This window comes from Taudactylus pleione, unplaced genomic scaffold (assembly GCF_031769625.1).
Source record: "Taudactylus pleione unplaced genomic scaffold, aTauple2 ptg001928l, whole genome shotgun sequence".
Taxonomy (NCBI): domain Eukaryota; kingdom Metazoa; phylum Chordata; class Amphibia; order Anura; family Myobatrachidae; genus Taudactylus; species Taudactylus pleione.
In genome coordinates, this window is record NW_028286325.1 from 960,155 (window position 1) to 981,472 (window position 21,318).

The window sequence follows — 21,318 nt, forward strand, 5'->3', positions numbered from 1 at the left end:
GTAGGGTCTGAGAATTAGTAATAGGTGACAGGTACTGTAGCCTCTGAGCATTATTAATAGGTGACAGGTAGGCTCTGAGCATTATTAATGGGTGACAGGTACTGTAGGCTCTGAGCATTATTAATGGGTGACAGGTAGGCTCTGAGCATTAATAATGGGTTACAGGTAGGCTCTGACCATTATTAATGGGTGACAGGTACTGTACGCTCTGAGCATTATTATTGGGTGACAGGTACTGTAGGCTCTGAGCATTATTAATGGGTGACGAGTAGGCTCTGAACATTATTAATGGGTGACAGGTACTGTAGGCTCTGAGCATTATTAATAGGTGACAGGTACTGTAGGCTCTGAGCATTAGTAATAGGTGACAGGTACTGTAGGCTCTGAGCATTGGTAATAGGTGACAGGTACTGTAGGCTCTGAGCATTATTAATGGGTGACAGGTACTGTAGGCTCTGAGCATTATTAATGGGTGACAGGTACTGTAGGCTCTGAGCATTATTAATGGGTGACAGGTACTGTAGGCTCTGAGCATTATTAAAGGGTGTCAGGTACTGTAGGCTCTGAGCATTATTAATGGGTGACAGGTACTGTAGGCTCTGAGCATTAGTAATGGGTGACAGGTACTGTAGGCTCTGAGCATTATTAATAGGTGACAGGTACTGTAGGCTCTGAGCATTATTAATGGGTGACAGGTAGGTTCTGAGCATTATTAATAGGTGACAGGTAGGCTCTGAGTATTAGTAATAGGTGACAGGTAGTGTAGGCTCTGAGCATTAGTAATGGGTGACAGGTACTGTAGGCTCTGAGCATTATTAATGGGTGACAGGTACTGTAGGCTCTGAGCATTATTAATGGGTGACAGGTACTGTACGCTCTGACCATTATTAATGGGTGACAGGTACTGTAGCCTCTGACCATTATTAATGGGTGACAGGTACTGTAGGCTCTGAGCATTATTAATGGGTGACAGGTACTGTAGGCTCTGAGCATTATTAATAGGTGACAGGTACTGTAGCCTCTGAGCATTATTAATAGGTGACAGGTAGGCTCTGAGCATTATTAATGGGTGACAGGTAGGCTCTGAGCATTAGTAATAGGTGACAGGTAGTGTAGGCTCTGAGCATTAGTAATGGGTGACAGATACTGTAGGCTCTGAGCATTATTAATGGGTGACGTGTAGGCTCTGAGAATTAGGAATAGGTGACAGGTACTGTAGCCTCTGAGCATTATTAATAGGTGACAGGTAGGCTCTGAGCATTATTAATGGGTGACAGGTAGGCTCTGAGCATTATTAATGGGTGACAGGTACTGTAGGCTCTGAGCATTATTAATGGGTGACAGGTAGGCTCTGAGCATTAATAATGGGTTACAGGTAGGCTCTGACCATTATTAATGGGTGACAGGTACTGTACGCTCTGAGCATTATTAATGGGTGACAGGTAGGCTCTGAGCATTATTAATGGGTGACAGGTACTGTAGGCTCTGAGCATTATTAATGGGTGACGAGTAGGCTCTGAACATTATTAATGGGTGACAGGTACTGTAGGCTCTGAGCATTATTAATAGGTGACAGGTACTGTAGGCTCTGAGCATTAGTAATAGGTGACAGGTACTGTAGGCTCTGAGCATTATTAATGGGTGACAGGTACTGTAGGCTCTGAGCATTATTAATGGGTGACAGGTACTGTAGGCTCTGAGCATTATTAATGGGTGACAGGTACTGTAGGCTCTGAGCATTATTAATGGGTGACAGGTACTGTAGGCTCTGAGCATTATTAAAGGGTGTCAGGTACTGTAGGCTCTGAGCATTATTAATGGGTGACAGGTACTGTAGGCTATGAGCATTATTAATGGGTGACAGGTACTGTAGGCTCTGAGCATTATTAATAGGTGACAGGTACTGTAGGCTCTGAGCATTATTAATGGGTGACAGGTACTGTAGCTTTGAGTATTATTAATGGGTGACAGGTACTGTAGGCTCTGAGAATTATTAATGGGTGACAGGTACTGTAGGCTCTGAGAATTATTAATGGGTGACAGGTACTGTAGGCTCTGATCATTATTAATAGGTGACAGGTACTGTAGGCTCTGAGCATTAGTAATGGGTGACAGGTACTGTAGGCTCTGAGCATTATTAATGGGTGCCATGTAGGCTCTGGGCATTATTAATGGGTGACAGGTAGGCTCTGACCATTATTAATGGGTGACAGGTAATGTAGGCTCTGAGCATTATTAATGGGTGACAGGTACTGTAGGCTCTGAGCATTAGTAATGGGTGACAGGTTGGCTCTGAGCATTAGTAATGGGTGACAAGTACTGTAGGCTCTGAGCATTAGTAATGGGGGACAGGTACTGTAGGCTCTGAGCATTAGTAAGGGGTGACAGGTACTGCAGACCCTCCAACATGACCCATTCCATTAGGTACAAAATGCTCTGCTCCTGGACTTCCCTCTTAAGTTTTGATTGCAGACACCTGTCTCATCTGTTACCTAGTTCAACACAGGTGACTGCAATCCTAAATTAGGTGGGAAATCCAGGAGCAGAGCATTTTGTACCTGATGGGAGGGGTCATGTTGGAGGGTAGGGTACTGTAGGCTCTGAGCATTAGTAATAAGTGACAGGTAGGCTCTGAGCATTATTAATGGGTGACAGGTAGGCTCTGAGCATTAGTAATGTGTGACAGGTAGGCTCTGAGCATTATTAATGGGTGACAGGTACTGTAGGCTCTGAGCATTATTAATGGGTGACAGGTAGACTCTGAGCATTATTTATGGGTAACAGGTACTGTAGGCTCTGATCATTATTAATAGGTGACAGGTACTGTAGGCTCTGAGCATTATTAATGGGTGACAGGTACTGTAGGCTCTGATCATTATTAATAAGTGACAGGTAGGCTCTGAGCAATATTAATGGGTGACAGGTACTGTAGGCTCTGAGCATTAGTAATGGGTGACAGGTACTGTAGACTCTGAGCATTAGTAATGGGTGACAGGTACTGTAGGCTCTGAGCATTATTAATGGGTGACAGGTACTGTAGGCTCTGAGCATTATTTATGGGTGACAGGTACTGTAGGGTCTGAGCATTATTTATGGGTGACAGGTAGGCTCTGAGCATTAGTAATGGGTGACAGGTACTGTAGGCTCTGAGCATTTGTAATGGGTGACAGGTACTGTAGGCTCTGAGCATTAGTAATGGGTAACTGGTAGGCTCTGAGCATTAGTAATGGGTGACAGGTAGGCTCTGGGCATTATTAATGGGTGACTGGTAGGCTCTGAGCATTATTATTATGGGTGGTGAAATCGCACAGTATTTATGATGAGTTTGCTGTGAAGGACTAATTAGAGTTTGTAGAGTAATTGGAGTTTTCCTTCTTGCAACGTCACCAGATCCCTGGACATCATCTCTCATTGGCCACCTGAGCACATTGAAAGCATTTCGGGAAGTTGCCAGATTAGATCATTTCACTTTGGCCAACTGGTCCGACGCGATACCAATGAGAGTAACAGCATTGCATTCATCACCAAGGTAACCACTGGCAAATGGCGCTTATTATATGGCAGAAACAGACTGTGATTCACGGGCACATTCTGAAAAGTAAATATGAGGTACCTGCCTTATTACCAAGATACCAACAGCAGAAGCACTGCCTTATTACCTAGATACCAACAGCAGGCGCACTGCCTTATTACCTAGATACCAACAGCAGGTGCACTGCCTTATTACCTAGATACCAACAGCAGGTGCACTGCCTTATTACCTAGATACCAACAGCAGGTGCACTGCCTTATTACCAAGATACCAACAGCAGAAGCACTGCCTTATTACCTAGATACCAACAGCAGGTGCACTGCCTTATTACCTAGATACCAACAGCAGGTGCACTGCCTTATTACCTAGATACCAACAGCAGACGCACTGCCTTATTACCTAGATACCAACAGCAGACGCACTGCCTTATTACCTAGATACCAACAGCAGGCGCACTGCCTTATTACCTAGATACCAACAGCAGGTGCACTGCCTTATTACCTAGATACCAACAGCAGGTGCACTGCCTTATTACCTAGATACCAACAGCAGGTGCACTGCCTTATTACCTAGATACCAACAACAGATGCACTGCCTTATTACATAGATACCAACAGCAGGTGCACTGCCTTATTACGTAGATACACACAGCAGGTGCACTGCCTTATTACCTAGATACCAACAGCAGGCGCACTGCCTTATTACCTAGATACCAACAGCAGGCGCACTGCCTTATTACCTAGATACCAACAGCAGGCGCACTGCCTTATTACCTAGATACCAACAGCAGGATGAGCAGGCCTTATGTCCAAAAAGAGAACTCTGCAATTGCTGCTGGACATTGTGGGTCTGATGCTGAGTGATAATTGTGTGCCAGTTTGCGGAGCTGAAATCGCAAAGATCGCTCTGCAAATGCCCAGAAATCTGTCGGCACATAATGCTCCAGTGCAGATATACATGATTGTGGGATGTACGCCGGCTGGCTCCGGGAGATGGGGACTCTAACAGTTGTGAGCACAGTAATACAGCTTTTACACCTAAATTCCGGGTCTGACATGGAGGTTGGAACAGGGTTCCAATCCAGATCAGACCCGGAAATTAGCCGGCGCCGAACCACGATTTTCCCAAGCCGGCGCAGTTCACACCGTAGCTGGGTCTGCATAGGCCACGCTTTTCCGGCGTTGAAGTGGACACTTGGAGATGACGTCATCTCCAAGCGCCACTGAAGCCGGCCAATCAGCAGGCATGTGGCACAATCCCGGTCACCGTGACCCGGATCGCGCCGCTTACACAGCAGAGTTTCACGGGTCAGTTACCTGCTTTGGATTGCTGGGTCACTCAGGCTCCCATATATTTACCATGTAACGATACATAACACTTTTAGCACTCGCTATAGGGGTTACAGTAGGTCATGATTATTATTATGATCTAAATTACCGCTGTTTGTCACTGCATAGCTCTCGCTATCTTTAGATGAGGAGACAATGCGGTCCCCATTGCCGGCAATGGGGACACGGCTGCAGCAGTCTTTCCCGGCTTCATCGAAGCCTTCTAGGCAATGCCGAGTCCCTCCAGGTTATAGAGACATGCACAGACTGACCGCCGCGTATGCGCATGACACAGACTGACCGCCATGTATGCGCATGACACAGACTGACCGCCGCGTATGCGCATGACACCGACTGAACGCCGCGTATGCGCATGACACAGACTGACCGTCGCGTATGCGCATGAGACAGACTGACCGCCGCGTATGCGCATGACACAGACTGACCACCGCGTATGCGCATGACACAGACTGACCGCCGCGTATGCGCATGACACAGATTGACCGCCGCGTATGCACATGACAGACTGACCGCCACGTATGCGCATGAGACAGACTGACCGCCACGTATGCACTTGACAGACTGACCGCCGTACATGCACATGACACAGACTGACCGCCAGGCATGCACATGACACAGACTGACTGCCGTGCATGCATATGACACAGACTGACCGCCAGGCATGCACATGACACAGACTGACCGCCAGGCATGCACATGACACAGACTGACCGCCAGGCATGCACATGATACAGACTGACCGCCGCGCATGCACATGACACAGACTAACCGCCAGGCATGCACATGACACAAACTGACCGCGAGGCATGCACATGACACAGACTGACCGCCGCGTATGCGCATGACACAGACTGACCGCCGCGTATGCGCATGACACAGACTGACCGCCGCGTATGCGCATGACCCAGACTGACCGCCGTGTATGCGCATGACACAGACTGACCACCGCGTATGTGCATGACACAGACTGACCGCCGCGTATGCACATGACAGACTGACCGCCACGTATGCACATGAGACAGACTGACCACCGCGTATGCACTTGACAGACTGACCGCCGCGCATGCGCATGAGAAAGACTGACCGCCGTGCATGCACATGACACAGACTGACCGCCGTGCATGCACATGACACAGACTGACCGCCGTGCATGCACATGACACAGACTGACCGCCGTGCATGCACATGACACAGACTGACCGCCAGGCATGCACATGACACAAACTGACCGCCAGGCATGCACATGACACAGACTGACCGCCGCGCATGCACATGATACAGACTGACCGCCGCGCATGCACATGACACAGACTAACCGCCAGGCATGCACATGACACAAACTGACTGCCAGGCATGCACATGAGACAGACTAACCGCCAGGCATGCACATGAGACAGACTGACCGCCGTGCATGCACATGAGACAGACTGACCGCCAGGCATGCACATGAGACAGACTGACCTCCAGGCATGCACATGAGACAGACTGACCGCCACGCATGCACAGACTGACCGCCGCGCATGCACATGCACAGACTGACCGCCGCACATGCGCAGTACACAGGATGACCTCCGCGCATGCGCATGACACAGACTGACCGCCACGCATGCACATGACACAGACTGACCACCACGCATGACACAGACTGACCGCCGCACATGCACAGTGCACAGGATGACCTCCGCGCATGCGCATGACACAGACTGCTCGCTACGCATGCACATGCACAGACTGACCGCCGCGTATGCACATGAGACAGACTGACCGCCGCCCATGACACAGACTGACCTCCGTGCATGTGCATGACACAGACTGACCGCCACGCATGACACAGACTGACCGCCGCACATGCACAGTACACAGGATGACCTCCACGCATGCGCATGACACTGACTGATCGCCACGCATGCACAGACTGACCACCGCGTATGCACATGAGACAGACAGACCGCCGCGCATGCGCATGACACAGACAGACCGCCACGCATGACACAGACTGACCGCCGCGCATGCGCAGGACAGACTGAACGCCGCACATGCGCAGTACACAGGATGACCTCCGCGCATGCGCATGACACAGACTGATCGCCACGCATGCACATGCACAGACTGACCACCGCGTATGCACATGAGACAGACTGACCGGCGCGCATGCGCATGACACAGACTGACCGCCACGCATGACACAGACTGACCGCCGCATTTGCGCAGGACAGACTGACCGCCGCACATGCGCAGTACACAGGATGACCTCCGCGCATGCGCATGACACAGACTGATCGCCTCGCATGCACATGCACAGACTGACCACCGCGTATGCACATGAGACAGACTGACAGCCGCGCATGCGCAAGACACAGACTGACCGCCGCGTATGTGCAGGACAGACTGACCGCCGCACATGTAGAAGCCCGGCGCTAGCAGCAATAGGCTGCCAGCAGCTGAGCGAAGAACCCCGCCAACAAGGAGAACATCACTGGACCTCACTGATGAGGTAATGATAAATACTAGTGGTATATTCGCATGTATTTCTGTGATACTAAATAAAATATGTCCCTGGTATTTAGATTCATTGTTAATTGGGGCCCAAAGTATGTACTAAGCAAACAAGAAGATACATCCTAACACCATAAACTGGGACAACATGGGCCACCCGCAGACCCTCCGTCTAACACTGCACCCCTATCCTCATAGGGCGAGTACCCTATTACCCCCTGTCTAACAGGACTAATACTATGAAGGGCCAGGCTGAGGTGAGGATACAGGGGATGCAGCAATGGGGGGGCACTCGTGTCATTTTCCTCTTTATTTATATATATATATATATATATATATTTATTTATCTGAACAGATAAAACCCAGCTCTTTTATATTGAGCCTCAGTATATGGCGTCAGGTATTGTGATGACAGCGGTATGGTAAATACTAACTTTTATTTGTATTTAGGGCACTTGTGAGGTGCTGCGGCTTGTGAATTTGGCAAACTGCCCATCATACCACAAATGGCTGCGCACGTCTCTGCCATTGCCGAACCCATCACCCTCTGTGCAGCCGAGTAAGCAATCTCCTTTTATGGTCTTTTCTGTATGAAATAAAAACTACTACTAGTGTTTCCCAACTCCAGGCCTCAGGGGACCCTAACTGTATGGCATATTGGCTAGCATTACTTTCTCATAGCACTGGGGTCATGAGTTCCATTCCTGGCCAAGACACTATCTGCATAGAGTTTGTATGTTCTCCTTGTGTGGGTTCCTTCTAGATTTCCTCACAAACTCATTGGCACCTGACAAATATTATATCCTGTAGATCTAGTTCTAAAACATGTCAGTCAGTATTGAGTACTCCTGTGCACCAGCAAGTAGTAAGGAAAACATGCGCTGCCAGGGGTAGTGTGGAAAACATGCACTGTCAGGGTTCTCAGGACCAGAGCTGGGCTTAAAGAGAGGCAGGAGCTAAAGTGAGATTTCGGTGGCCGGTCTGATGGAATACGTTAGGATGGACTAGTAAGGAAATATCGCCCATAGTCACAAAGCGAAAATTTATATTGTCATTTGTAATTATTTATCTTCCGATACCGCGACACAGCCGCTAGAACCCAATCACTTTGTTTCCAGGTTCGGACACGGCGAGCCTAATGTGCGTGCGTAGATGTCAGTATGGGCAGGAAGAAGGAACCCTCTCCGAAAACAAATTTGCTACATTGCACAGGGGGGACATCCTGCAAATGTGTCTTTATTGTTAATAATCAATAAACAGAGATGTTATACTTTCATATGGGAAACTCTCCCTTCTCTAAGAGTAACTATCCCACAAATACTTACTGTCGGGATAATACCTACATCCCGGGCCACCTACTGTATGTGGGAGAGTTACTCTTAGAGAAGGGAGAGTTTCCCATATGAAAGTATAAGGGTCTCCCTATTCTCCATTACTCCAACCTGGGAGGAATTAATAAATAATGTGATAACGTCACTATAAAAGTTTCTTGTACAATTTATGAGCACAGTCTGCGGCCACTTTTGGCTCAGAGAGTAATTGAATTGGAACATGGGGTTTTATGTGTCATTGTGGTGGGATTCTTTCCTTTGAAGAGTTTCACTATAATCTTGTATCTTCTCCTCTAGCGATCTGTGATCGGCCGCCCGTCGCCAGGAAGGCGCTGCAGGAGAGGCTGGCATCGCTGAAGGAAGAGGCCGCCCTCCTTAGTACCAAGAAGAAAAGGTAAAACACTGTGCTGTATTTGGCAATGGTAATAAAATCCGCTTATTTATGACTAGAACAAAAGAAAGGATAAAGTAATAATATCTAACTACCTGGAACATTCCTCAGGGGAAAGCACAGCAATTATTATTACTATCTGTAACTGAGGCAGCTAAGCTGGAAACAGGAGACAAGAGCATTCTCTGGTAGCAGGTTGTCTGTGGCCTTCCCTCATACACTAATAGAGTGTTAGAGCCCATCCATTCCTACTGGTTGGGTTGCCAACTGTGCAGTAATATATCAGCCTGGCCAGTAGTAGATCAGCCTGGCCAGTAATCTATCAGTCTGACCAGTAGTAGATCAGCCTGGCCAGTAATAGATCAGCCTGGCCAGTAGTAGATCAGCCTGGCCAGTAATAGATCAGCCTGGCCAGTAATCTATCAGTCTGACCAGTAGTAGATCAGCCTGGCCAGTAATCTATCAGTCTGACCAGTAGTAGATCAGCCTGGCCAGTAGTAGATCAGCCTGGCCAGTAATATATCAGCCTGGCCAGTAATCTATCAGTCTGACCAGTAGTAGATCAGCCTGGCCAGTAGTAGATCAGCCTGGCCAGTAATAGATCAGCCTGGCCAGTAATCTATCAGTCTGACCAGTAGTAGATCAGCCTGGCCAGTAATAGATCAGCCTGGCCAGTAATCTATCAGTCTGACCAGTAGTAGATCAGCCTGGCCAGTAATAGATCAGCCTGGCCAGTAATCTATCAGTCTGACCAGTAGTAGATCAGCCTGGCCAGTAATAGACCAGCCTGGCCAGTAATAGATCAGCCTGGCCAGTAATCTATCAGTCTGACCAGTAGTAGATCAGCCTGGCCAGTAGTAGATCAGCCTGGCCAGTAATAGATCAGCCTGGCCAGTAATCTATCAGTCTGACCAGTAGTAGATCAGCCTGGCCAGTAATATATCAGCCTGGCCAGTAATCTATCAGCCTGGCCAGTAATCTATCAGTCTGACCAGTAGTAGATCAGCCTGGCCAGTAGTAGATCAGCCTGGCCAGTAATCTATCAGTCTGACCAGTAGTAGATCAGCCTGGCCAGTAATAGATCAGCCTGGCCAGTAATCTATCAGTCTGACCAGTAGTAGATCAGCCTGGCCAGTAATAGATCAGCCTGGCCAGTAATCTATCAGTCTGACCAGTAGTAGATCAGCCTGGCCAGTAGTAGATCAGCCTGGCCAGTAATAGATCAGCCTGGCCAGTAATCTATCAGTCTGACCAGTAGTAGATCAGCCTGGCCAGTAATAGATCAGCCTGGCCAGTAATAGATCAGCCTGGCCAGTAATCTATCAGTCTGACCAGTAGTAGATCAGCCTGGCCAGTAATAGATCAGCCTGGCCAGTAATAGATCAGCCTGGCCAGTAATCTATCAGTCTGACCAGTAGTAGATCAGCCTGGCCAGTAATAGATCAGCCTGGCCAGTAATAGATCAGCCTGGCCAGTAATAGATCAGTCTGACCAGTAGTAGATCAGCCTGGCCAGTAATAGATCAGCCTGGCCAGTAGTAGATCAGCCTGCCCAGTAGTAGATCAGCCTGCCCAGTAGTAGATCAGCCTGGCCAGTAGTAGATCAGCCTGGCCAGTAGTAGATCAGCCTGGCCAGTAATAGATCAGCCTGGCCAGTAGTAGATCAGCCTGGCCAGTAGTAGATCAGCCTGGCCAGTAATCTATCAGTCTGACCAGTAGTAGATCAGCCTGGCCGGTAGTAGATCAGCCTGGCCAGTAGTAGATCAGTAATACATGGAATGGCCGTTGCTCAAATCAATGTATTGATACATCACAGATGCATGTAAGGAAAGAGCAAAACACAGAATTCCCCAGCACACTTTTTTACTCGGCTGGAAGGCTCATGAAAATCCGGTGATGTTCCCGGCGGCCTGCAAGAGAGGGCAAGTCTCCCGGACAGGTCACCACCAGCCTGGTCAGTAATATATCAGCCTGACCAGTAGGGATGTGTGCCGGACCATTTTTGTCGGATTTGGATTTGGTTCTAATTCGTCGTCCGGCTTTGGATTTGCCAAACTGCGGTGACTGGCTTTGGATTTGGATTTGGATTTTTTTACAAAAATTGACAAAAAAAGCTAAAATCACATAAATTGGTCTTTTTTTTCTTCCTAGAGTATTATTAACCTCAATAACATTAATTTCCAGTCAATTTAGACCATATCACAGCTTATAATATTGTTTTCAACATTATTGGCCAAAGGTTGCAGTGAGCTGACTGGTTACTAAGCGACAAAGCAGCGGCACAACGACACAGACACCACAGTATAAAGCACATCTATGACACATTGCCACACAGCAGTGGCAGAAATGAAAAGTAGTGCACCCACCCAGTGGGGTACGGCCAGCAGAATCATAGTACTTGTTTACATAGTGGGCTACGGCCCAAGGAGTCAGTGCACAATCTTATTCACATTACACCGCACATAGTGCCCCTGATTCACATTACACTATAAAGTAGTGTCTCTTATTTATGTTACCACACACAGTAGTGCCCCTTTTACACAATGCCCACAGTAGTGACCCTTATACACAAAGCCCATAGTAGTAGCACTGGATGGACAGCACAGCCCAGCCCTGGATGGGCTATCCATTCCTACTGGTTAGCAGTAGCAGCCCCCCCAGTAGAATGGCCCCCCAAGTAGCAGACCTCCCCAGTAGCGCCCCCGGCCCTTACACACATAAAAAAATATAAAACTTACCTGAATCCCCGCGCCGTCCGCTCTGCATCCATGCGCCGAGGAGGGAGCCAGAAGACGGAGCTCCTGAATGAGGTCCAGCCGGCTCCCTCCGTGCAGCAGCCAATGAGAGTCTGTGTGACTCTCGTTGGCTGCTGTAACAAACACACAGCTGCCGCTGGCGGCTGTGTGTTTGTGTCTGTGTAGGGCAGACCTCTATCACAGCAGTCTGCCCTACACTCGAGGAGCCCTGATGTCGGATTCTCTAGCGAGAATCCGACATCAGGCGGCCGCCGTTCGGCCCCGAACGGGGATCCGAGTCAGGCGGGGAACACCCGAACAGCGTTCGGGTGGACTCAGACCCCCTATGTCGGAGCGGTTTGGATTCCACAGAATCCGAACCGCTCATCTCTACTGACCAGTAACATATTGGCCTGAGCACTAATATATCAGCCTGGGCAAATATATATTAGGCTGGCCAGAAATATATCACCCTGGGCAGTAATACTCGTATATATCTGCTTGACCAGTAATAGTATATATCAGCTTGGCTAGTAATTAGAGATGAGCGGGTCCAGTTCTCAGAGAACCAGACCCGCCCAAACATGCCCCTGGTTTTCCAGCCAGACGGATCCAAAAACGAGGCAAAACTTCATCAATCCCGCATCAGATTCTCACGAGTTTTGGATTGGAGTCCAATCCAGGGCTGTGCTGTCCATCCAGTGCTGTGCTGTGCTGTGCTGTCCATCCAGTGCTCTGCTGTGCTGTCCATCCAGTGTACTGTCTATCCAGGGCTTTGCTGTGCTGTCCATCCAGTGCTGTGCTGTCCATCCAGTGTGCTGTCCATCCAGTGCTGTGCTGTCCATCCAGTGCTGTGCTGTGCTGTCCATCCAGTGCTCTGCTGTGCTGTCCATCCAGTGCTGTGCTGTCCATCCAGGGCTGTGCTGTGCTGTCCATCCAGTGTACTGTCCATACAGGGCTTTGCTGTGCTGTCCATCCAGGGCTGTGCTGTGCTGTCCATCCAGGGCTGGGCTGTGCTGTCCTTCCAGTGTGCTGTCCATCCAGGGCTGGGTTGTGCTGTCCATCCAGGGCTGGGCTGTCCATCCAGTGCTGTGCTGTCCATTCAGTGTACTGTCCATCCAGGGCATTGCTGTGCTGTCCATCCAGTGCTGTGCTGTCCATCCAGGGCTGTGCTGTCCATCCAGTGTACTGTCCATCCAGGGCTTTGCTGTGCTGTCCATCCAGGGCTGTGCTGTGCTGTCCTTCCAGTGTGCTGTCCATCCAGGGCTGGGTTGTGCTGTCCAACCAGTGCTGTGCTGTGCTGTCCATCCAGGGCTGGGCTGGGCTGTCCTTCCAGGGCTGGGCTGGGCTGTCCTTCCAGGGCTGGGCTGGGCTGTCCATCCTGGGCTGGGTTGTGCTGTCCATCCAGGGCTGGGCTGTGCTGTCCATCCAGGGCTGGTCTGTGCTGTCCATCCAGGGCTGGGCTGTCCATCCAGTGCTGTGCTGTGCTGTCCATCCAGGGCTGGGCTGGGCTGTGCTGTCCATCCAGGACTGTGCTGTGCTGTCCATCCAGTGCTGTGCTGTGCTGTCCATCCAGTGCTGTGCTGTGCTGTGCTGTCCATCCAGGGCTGTGCTGTGCATCCAGGGCTGGGCTGTGCTGTCCATCCAGGGCTGGGCTGTGCTGTCCATCCAGGGCTGGGCTGTGCTGTCCATCCAGGGCTGGGCTGTGCTGTCCATCCAGTGCTGTGCTGTGCTGTCCATCCAGTGCTGTGCTGTCCATCCAGGGCTGTGCTGTGCATCCAGGGCTGTGGTGTGCTATCCATCCAGGGCTGGGCTGTGCATCCAGAGCTGTGCTGTGTTGTCCATCCAGGGCTGTGCTGTACTGTCCTTCCAGTGTGCTGTCCGTCCAGGCTGTGCTGTGCCCAGAGTGTATCCAGGGGCGGAACTCCCGGAGACAATGGAGTCATTTGCCGCCGGGCGCCAGCCCTGAAGGAGGCACCTGGTTCCACTGTCCCCCGGCCGTTCCAGGCACTGCATGGAGAAGGAGAGTCGCTGATCGGCGCTCCACCTCCATTGGCGTATCTACGGGCGGTGCGGTAGCACCCCTTGCACCCCTCCATATGCCGGGAGCCCGCTGAGTGTGTTACCAGCGGGCGCCCGCTGAGTGTGTTGAGAGCACTACAGGGGCTAACTACAGGGGCTTACTACAGGGGGCATTACTGGGGGCACTACTGGGGCTCACTAAGGGGCTTACTACAGGGGGCATTACTAGGGGCACTACTGGGGCTCACATGTTAGTGCCGCCCACTGCTGTCGCTTAGCTTAGTCAGCCAGCTAGCTGGATGCAACCTTTTGGCCTAAACTGAATGAAATCAATATTGTGAGCTGTGAGGTGGTCAAAACTGACTGGAAATAAATGTTATTGAGGTTAATAATACTGTAGGAACAAAAATAGGCCCAAATTATATGATTTTAGCTGATTTTATGACTTTTTAGAAAAAATACAGATCCAAAACCAAAACACGCAAGAGCAGTTTTGAAAAACCAAATCGAGATCCAAGACACGAAGGAGATATCTATCTATTTATCTCATATCTATCTATCTCATATCTATCTATCTCATATCTATCTATTTATCTCATATCTATCTATCTATCTCATATCTATCTATCTCATATCGATCTATCTATCTCATATCTATTTATCTCATATCTACTACTACTGGGGCTCACTACAGGGGGCACTACTGGGGCTTACTACAGGGGGCATTACTGGGGTCACTACAGGGGCTTACTACTGGGGCACTGCAGGGAGCATTACTACTGAGGGCACTACAAGGGCATTACAACTGGGGGTACTACAGGGGCCCTTACTACCAGGGGCACTGCATAGGGGCACAACTACTGGAGGTACTGCATAGGGGGACCATTACTGGGGGGCACTACATAGGTGGGCACTGCATAGGGGAACCTCTGCAGAGGGCACCACTACTGGTGGAACTGCATAGGGGGGCGATGGCATCTGGGGCTGGCATAGGTGCTGGGATGATGGTTAATTATTATTTTTTTTGGGTGGGGGGGAGGGGCACCAACATTTATCTTGCCTCCGGGCACCTGGGATGAAGTTACGCCACTGAGTGTATCCATATAAGCACTGTGATGCTGCAGGCCGTAACCCCCACCCAGTGTATCTATATAAGCACTGTGATGCTGCAGGCTGTACCCCACACCCAGTGTATCCATATAAGCACTGTGATGCTGCAGGCTGTACCCCCCACCCAGTGTATATATATAAGCACTGTGATGCTGCAGGCTGTACCCCCCACCCAGTGTATCCATATAAGCACTGTGATGCTGCAGGCTGTACCCCCCACCCAGTGTATATATATAAGCACTGTGATGCTGCAGGCTGTACCCCCCACCCAGTGTATATATATAAGCACTGTGATGCTGCAGGCTGTACCTCCCACCCAGTGTATCTATATAAGCACTGTGACGCTGCAGACCATACCCCAGTGTATGTTTCCATACCCCACTATATGCATATAAGCACTGTGACGCTGCAGGCTGTACCCCACATGTTAGTGCCGCCCACTGCTGTCGCTTAGCTTAGTCAGCCAGCTAGCTGGATGCAACCTTTTGGCCTAAACTGAATGAAATCAATATTGTGAGCTGTGAGGTGGTCAAAACTGACTGGAAATAAATGTTATTGAGGTTAATAATACTGTAGGAACAAAAATAGGCCCAAATTATATGATTTTAGCTGATTTTATGACTTTTTAGAAAAAATACAGATCCAAAACCAAAACACGCAAGAGCAGTTTTGAAAAACCAAATCGAGATCCAAGACACGAAGGAGATATCTATCTATTTATCTCATATCTATCTATCTCATATCTATCTATTTATCTCATATCTATCTATCTATCTCATATCTATCTATCTCATATCGATCTATCTATCTCATATCTATTTATCTCATATCTATCTATCTATCTCATATCTATCTATCTATCTATCTCATATCTATCTATCTATCTCATATCTATTTATCTCATATCTATCTATCTCATATCTATCTATCTATCTCATATCTATCTATCTCATATCTATCTATCTATCTCATATCTATTTATCTCATATCTATCTAGAGGTCTCATCTATCTAATATCTATCTCTAATATCTATCTATCTGTCTATCTATTTATCTCATATCTGTCTATCTCATATCTATCTAATATATATCTCCTATCTATCTAATATCTATCTATCGCATATATAACTCATATCTATATCTATCTATTTATCTCATATCTATCTATCTCATATCTATCTAATATATATCTCCTATCTATCTAATATCTATTTCATATCTATTTATCTTCTATCTATCTATCAATCACATATCTATCTCATATCTATCTATCACATGTCTATCTCATATCTATCTATTTATCTTCTATCTATCTATCTCATATCTATCTATCACATATCTATCTCATATCTATCTATCTATCACATATCTAACTCATATCTATCTATCACATATCTATCTCATATCTATCTATCTATCTATCACATATCTATCTCATATCTATCTATCACATATCTATCTCATATCTATCTATCTATCTCATATCTATCACATATCTATCTCATATCTATCTATCACATATCAATCTCATATCTATCTATCACATATCAATCTCATATCTATCTATCTATCTATCTATCTATCTATCTATCTATCTATCTATCTATCTATCACATATCTAACTCATATCTATCTATCACATATCTATCTCATATCTATCTATCTATCTATCTATCTATCTATCACATATCTATCTCATATCTATCTATCACATATCTATCTCATATCTATCTATCTATCTATCTATCTATCTATCTCATATCTATCTAGTTACGGCTCTGCTCATATCTATCTATCTATCTATCTATCTATCTATCTATCTATCTGTCTATCTATCTCATATCTATGTTTCTATCTATTTCATATCTATCTATTTCATATCTATCTAGTTACGGCACTGCTCATATCTATCTATGTTTTTATCTATCTATCTCATATCTATCTTCTATCTACCTCAGATCTATCTATTTATCTCATATCTATCTATCTCTCTCTCGCATATCTGTTTCTATATATCTATTTATCTCATATCTATTTATCTCATTATCTATCTATCTATCTATCTAATATCTATCTATCTATCTAATTTCTATCTCATATCTATCTATCTTCATTCTATCTCATATCTATCATCTATCTTCTATCTATCTACCTACCTCATATCTATATATCTATTTAATATGTCTTCTATCTATCTATCTAATATATATCTTCTATCTATCTAATATCATCTATCTCTTTTTTTTGCTTTGCTCCCAACTCTGAATCTGCTCCCAAATTTGAATCCGTTATTCCAGAAGTTACAGAACGGCGTTCCAGAACCGCATAATAAGTTTTATTTTTCCTGCATGCTGCATAGTAAAGCTTGCGTTGCAGGAACTAATGGCAATGTGACTGACTTGGGCGGCGGCCATCTTGCGGCATTTGGCTTGCTGCTAAGGGTCCTGACAGGAGGTGAAACCTGTGAGAACCCTAAGCAGCCTGCCAGATGCTGCAAGATGGCCGTCGCAAGACGAGAGGCAAGCGGCACAGTCAAATTGGAGCCATTAGACCGGCTCAAGTTCCAATCAGGGGCGTACACAGCCCCTCAGGGCCAATTCAGGAGTGGACTTGCGGTGTGCGGGCACACAATCTGGAACATGCGGCCCCTGCAGTTCTCTCAGGACCCAGCAGGTGTTACTGTGCTGAGAGCGGCATGATGGGGGTGTCAGGTGGGTGTGCAGCTGCAGTGGCCTCAATCCCTGATGAGTATCAGGTGATCCGCGGGTACCAGAGAGGTTCTTCTGACACATGGGCACTTCCTGTGATACATAGCAACAGCTTAGCCGCTCCTCCATGGTTACATGAGCATAGCTCCCAACATGACCCTCTCCAGCAGGGACACAATGCTCTGGTCCTGGACGTCCCTGGTAATTTATGATTGCCAACACCTGTGGTGAAACACATTTATTATCCATTAACTAGTTCAACACAGGTGATAGCAATCAGAAATTACCAGGAAAGTCCAGGAACAGAGCATTGTGTCCCTGCTGGAGAGGGTCATGTTGGGAGATATTCGTGAGTGTTAGTGCACAACATTGTGTGGTGACTGCATAGCCCTAGTGTGAGAGTGTGAGTGTTACTGCACAGCATTGTGTGGTGACTGCATAGCCCTAGTGTGAGAGTGTGAGTGTTACTGCACAGCATTGTGTGGTGACTGCATAGCCCTAGTGTGAGAGTGTGAGTGTTACTGCACAGCATTGTGTGGTGACTGCATAGCTCTAGTGTGAGAGTGTGAGTGTTAGTGCACAGCATTGTGTGGTGACTGCATAGCTCTAGTGTGAGAGTGTGAGTGTTACTGCACAGCATTGTGTGGTGACTGCATAGCTCTAGTGTGAGAGTGTGAGTGTTACTGCACAGCATTGTGTGGTGACTGCATAGCTCTAGTGTGAGAGTGTGAGTGTTACTGCACAGCATTGTGTGGTGACTGCATAGCCCTAGTGTGAGAGTGTGAGTGTTACTGCACAGCATTGTGTGGTGACTGCATAGCTCTAGTGTGAGAGTGTGAGTGTTACTGCACAGCATTGTGTGGTGACAGCATAGCTCTAGTGTGAGTGTGAGTGTTACTGCACAGCATTGTGTGGTGACTGCATAGCCCTAGTGTGAGAGTGTGAGTGTTACTGCACAGCATTGTGTGGTGACTGCATAGCCCTAGTGTGAGAGTGTGAGTGTTACTGCACAGCATTGTGTGGTGACTGCATAGCTCTAGTGTGAGAGTGTGAGTGTTACTGCACAGCATTGTGTGGTGACTGCATAGCTCTAGTGTGAGAGTGAGTGTTACTGCACAGCATTGTGTGGTGACTGCATAGCTCTAGTGTGAGAGTGTGAGTGTTACTGCACAGCATTGTGTGGTGACTGCATAGCTCTAGTGTGAGAGTGTGAGTGTTACTGCACAGCATTGTGTGGTGACTGCATAGCTCTAGTGTGAGAGTGTGAGTGTTACTGCACAGCATTGTGTGGTGACTGCATAGCCCTAGTGTGAGAGTGTGAGTGTTACTGCACAGCATTGTGTGGTGACTGCATAGCTCTAGTGTGAGAGTGTGAGTGTTACTGCACAGCATTGTGTGGTGACAGCATAGCTCTAGTGTGAGTGTGAGTGTTACTGCACAGCATTGTGTGGTGACTGCATAGCCCTAGTGTGTGAGTGTTACTGCACAGCATTGTGTGGTGACTGCATAGCCCTAGTGTGAGAGTGTGAGTGTTACTGCACAGCATTGTGTGGTGACTGCATAGCTCTAGAGTGAGAGTATGAGTGTTACTGCACAGCATTGTGTGGTGACTGCATAGCCCTAGTGTGAGAGTGTGAGTGTTACTGCACAGCATTGTGTGGTGACTGCATAGCTCTAGTGTGAGAGTGTGAGTGTTACTGCACAGCATTGTGTGGTGACAGCATAGCTCTAGTGTGAGAGTGTGAGTGTTACTGCACAGCATTGTGTGGTGACTGCATAGCCCTAGTGTGAGAGTGTGAGTGTTACTGCACAGCATTGTGTGGTGACTGCATAGCTCTAGTGTGAGAGTGTGAGTGTTACTGCACAGCATTGTGTGGTGACTGCATAGCCCTAGTGTGAGAGTGTGAGTGTTACTGCACAGCATTGTGTGGTGACTGCATAGCCCTAGTGTGAGAGTGTGAGTGTTACTGCACAGCATTGTGTGGTGACTGCATAGCCCTAGTGTGAGAGTGTGAGTGTTACTGCACAGCATTGTGTGGTGACTGCATAGCTCTAGTGTGAGAGTGTGAGTGTTAGTGCACAGCATTGTGTGGTGACTGCATAGCTCTAGTGTGAGAGTGTGAGTGTTACTGCACAGCATTGTGTGGTGACTGCATAGCTCTAGTGTGAGAGTGTGAGTGTTACTGCACAGCATTGTGTGGTGACTGCATAGCTCTAGTGTGAGAGTGTGAGTGTTACTGCACAGCATTGTGTGGTGACTGCATAGCCCTAGTGTGAGAGTGTGAGTGTTACTGCACAGCATTGTGTGGTGACTGCATAGCTCTAGTGTGAGAGTGTGAGTGTTACTGCACAGCATTGTGTGGTGACAGCATAGCTCTAGTGTGAGTGTGAGTGTTACTGCACAGCATTGTGTGGTGACTGCATAGCCCTAGTGTGAGAGTGTGAGTGTTACTGCACAGCATTGTGTGGTGACTGCATAGCCCTAGTGTGAGAGTGTGAGTGTTACTGCACAGCATTGTGTGGTGACTGCATAGCTCTAGTGTGAGAGTGTGAGTGTTACTGCACAGCATTGTGTGGTGACTGCATAGCTCTAGTGTGAGAGTGAGTGTTACTGCACAGCATTGTGTGGTGACTGCATAGCTCTAGTGTGAGAGTGTGAGTGTTACTGCACAGCATTGTGTGGTGACTGCATAGCTCTAGTGTGAGAGTGTGAGTGTTACTGCACAGCATTGTGTGGTGACTGCATAGCTCTAGTGTGAGAGTGTGAGTGTTACTGCACAGCATTGTGTGGTGACTGCATAGCCCTAGTGTGAGAGTGTGAGTGTTACTGCACAGCATTGTGTGGTGACTGCATAGCTCTAGTGTGAGAGTGTGAGTGTTACTGCACAGCATTGTGTGGTGACAGCATAGCTCTAGTGTGAGTGTGAGTGTTACTGCACAGCATTGTGTGGTGACTGCATAGCCCTAGTGTGTGAGTGTTACTGCACAGCATTGTGTGGTGACTGCATAGCCCTAGTGTGAGAGTGTGAGTGTTACTGCACAGCATTGTGTGGTGACTGCATAGCTCTAGAGTGAGAGTATGAGTGTTACTGCACAGCATTGTGTGGTGACTGCATAGCCCTAGTGTGAGAGTGTGAGTGTTACTGCACAGCATTGTGTGGTGACTGCATAGCTCTAGTGTGAGAGTGTGAGTGTTACTGCACAGCATTGTGTGGTGACAGCATAGCTCTAGTGTGAGAGTGTGAGTGTTACTGCACAGCATTGTGTGGTGACTGCATAGCCCTAGTGTGAGAGTGTGAGTGTTACTGCACAGCATTGTGTGGTGACTGCATAGCTCTAGTGTGAGAGTGTGAGTGTTACTGCACAGCATTGTGTGGTGACTGCATAGCCCTAGTGTGAGAGTGTGAGTGTTACTGCACAGCATTGTGTGGTGACTGCATAGCCCTAGTGTGAGAGTGTAGTGTTACTGCACAGCATTGTGTGGTGACTGCATAGCCCTAGTGTGAGAGTGTGAGTGTTACTGCACAGCATTGTGTGGTGGCTGTATAGCCCTAGTGTGAGTGTGTGAGTGTTACTGCACAGCATTGTGTGGTGACTGCATAGCCCTAGTGTGAGAGTGTGAGTGTTACTGCACAGCATTGTGTG

General features: G+C 47.8%; 1 protein-coding gene across 1 annotated transcript in view; it reads left to right on the forward strand.

Annotated features, from left to right (window-relative positions):
- CNBD2 (cyclic nucleotide binding domain containing 2) overlaps positions 1-21,318 on the forward strand; it is a 389,673-nt gene that overhangs the window by 172,295 nt on the left and 196,060 nt on the right. Inside the window, exons 8-10 of the mRNA XM_088465256.1 lie at positions 3,391-3,529; positions 7,828-7,936; positions 9,006-9,102. Of these exons, the coding sequence (XP_088321382.1) occupies positions 3,391-3,529; positions 7,828-7,936; positions 9,006-9,102 (345 nt within the window). The remainder of the gene's footprint in view (positions 1-3,390; positions 3,530-7,827; positions 7,937-9,005; positions 9,103-21,318) is intronic.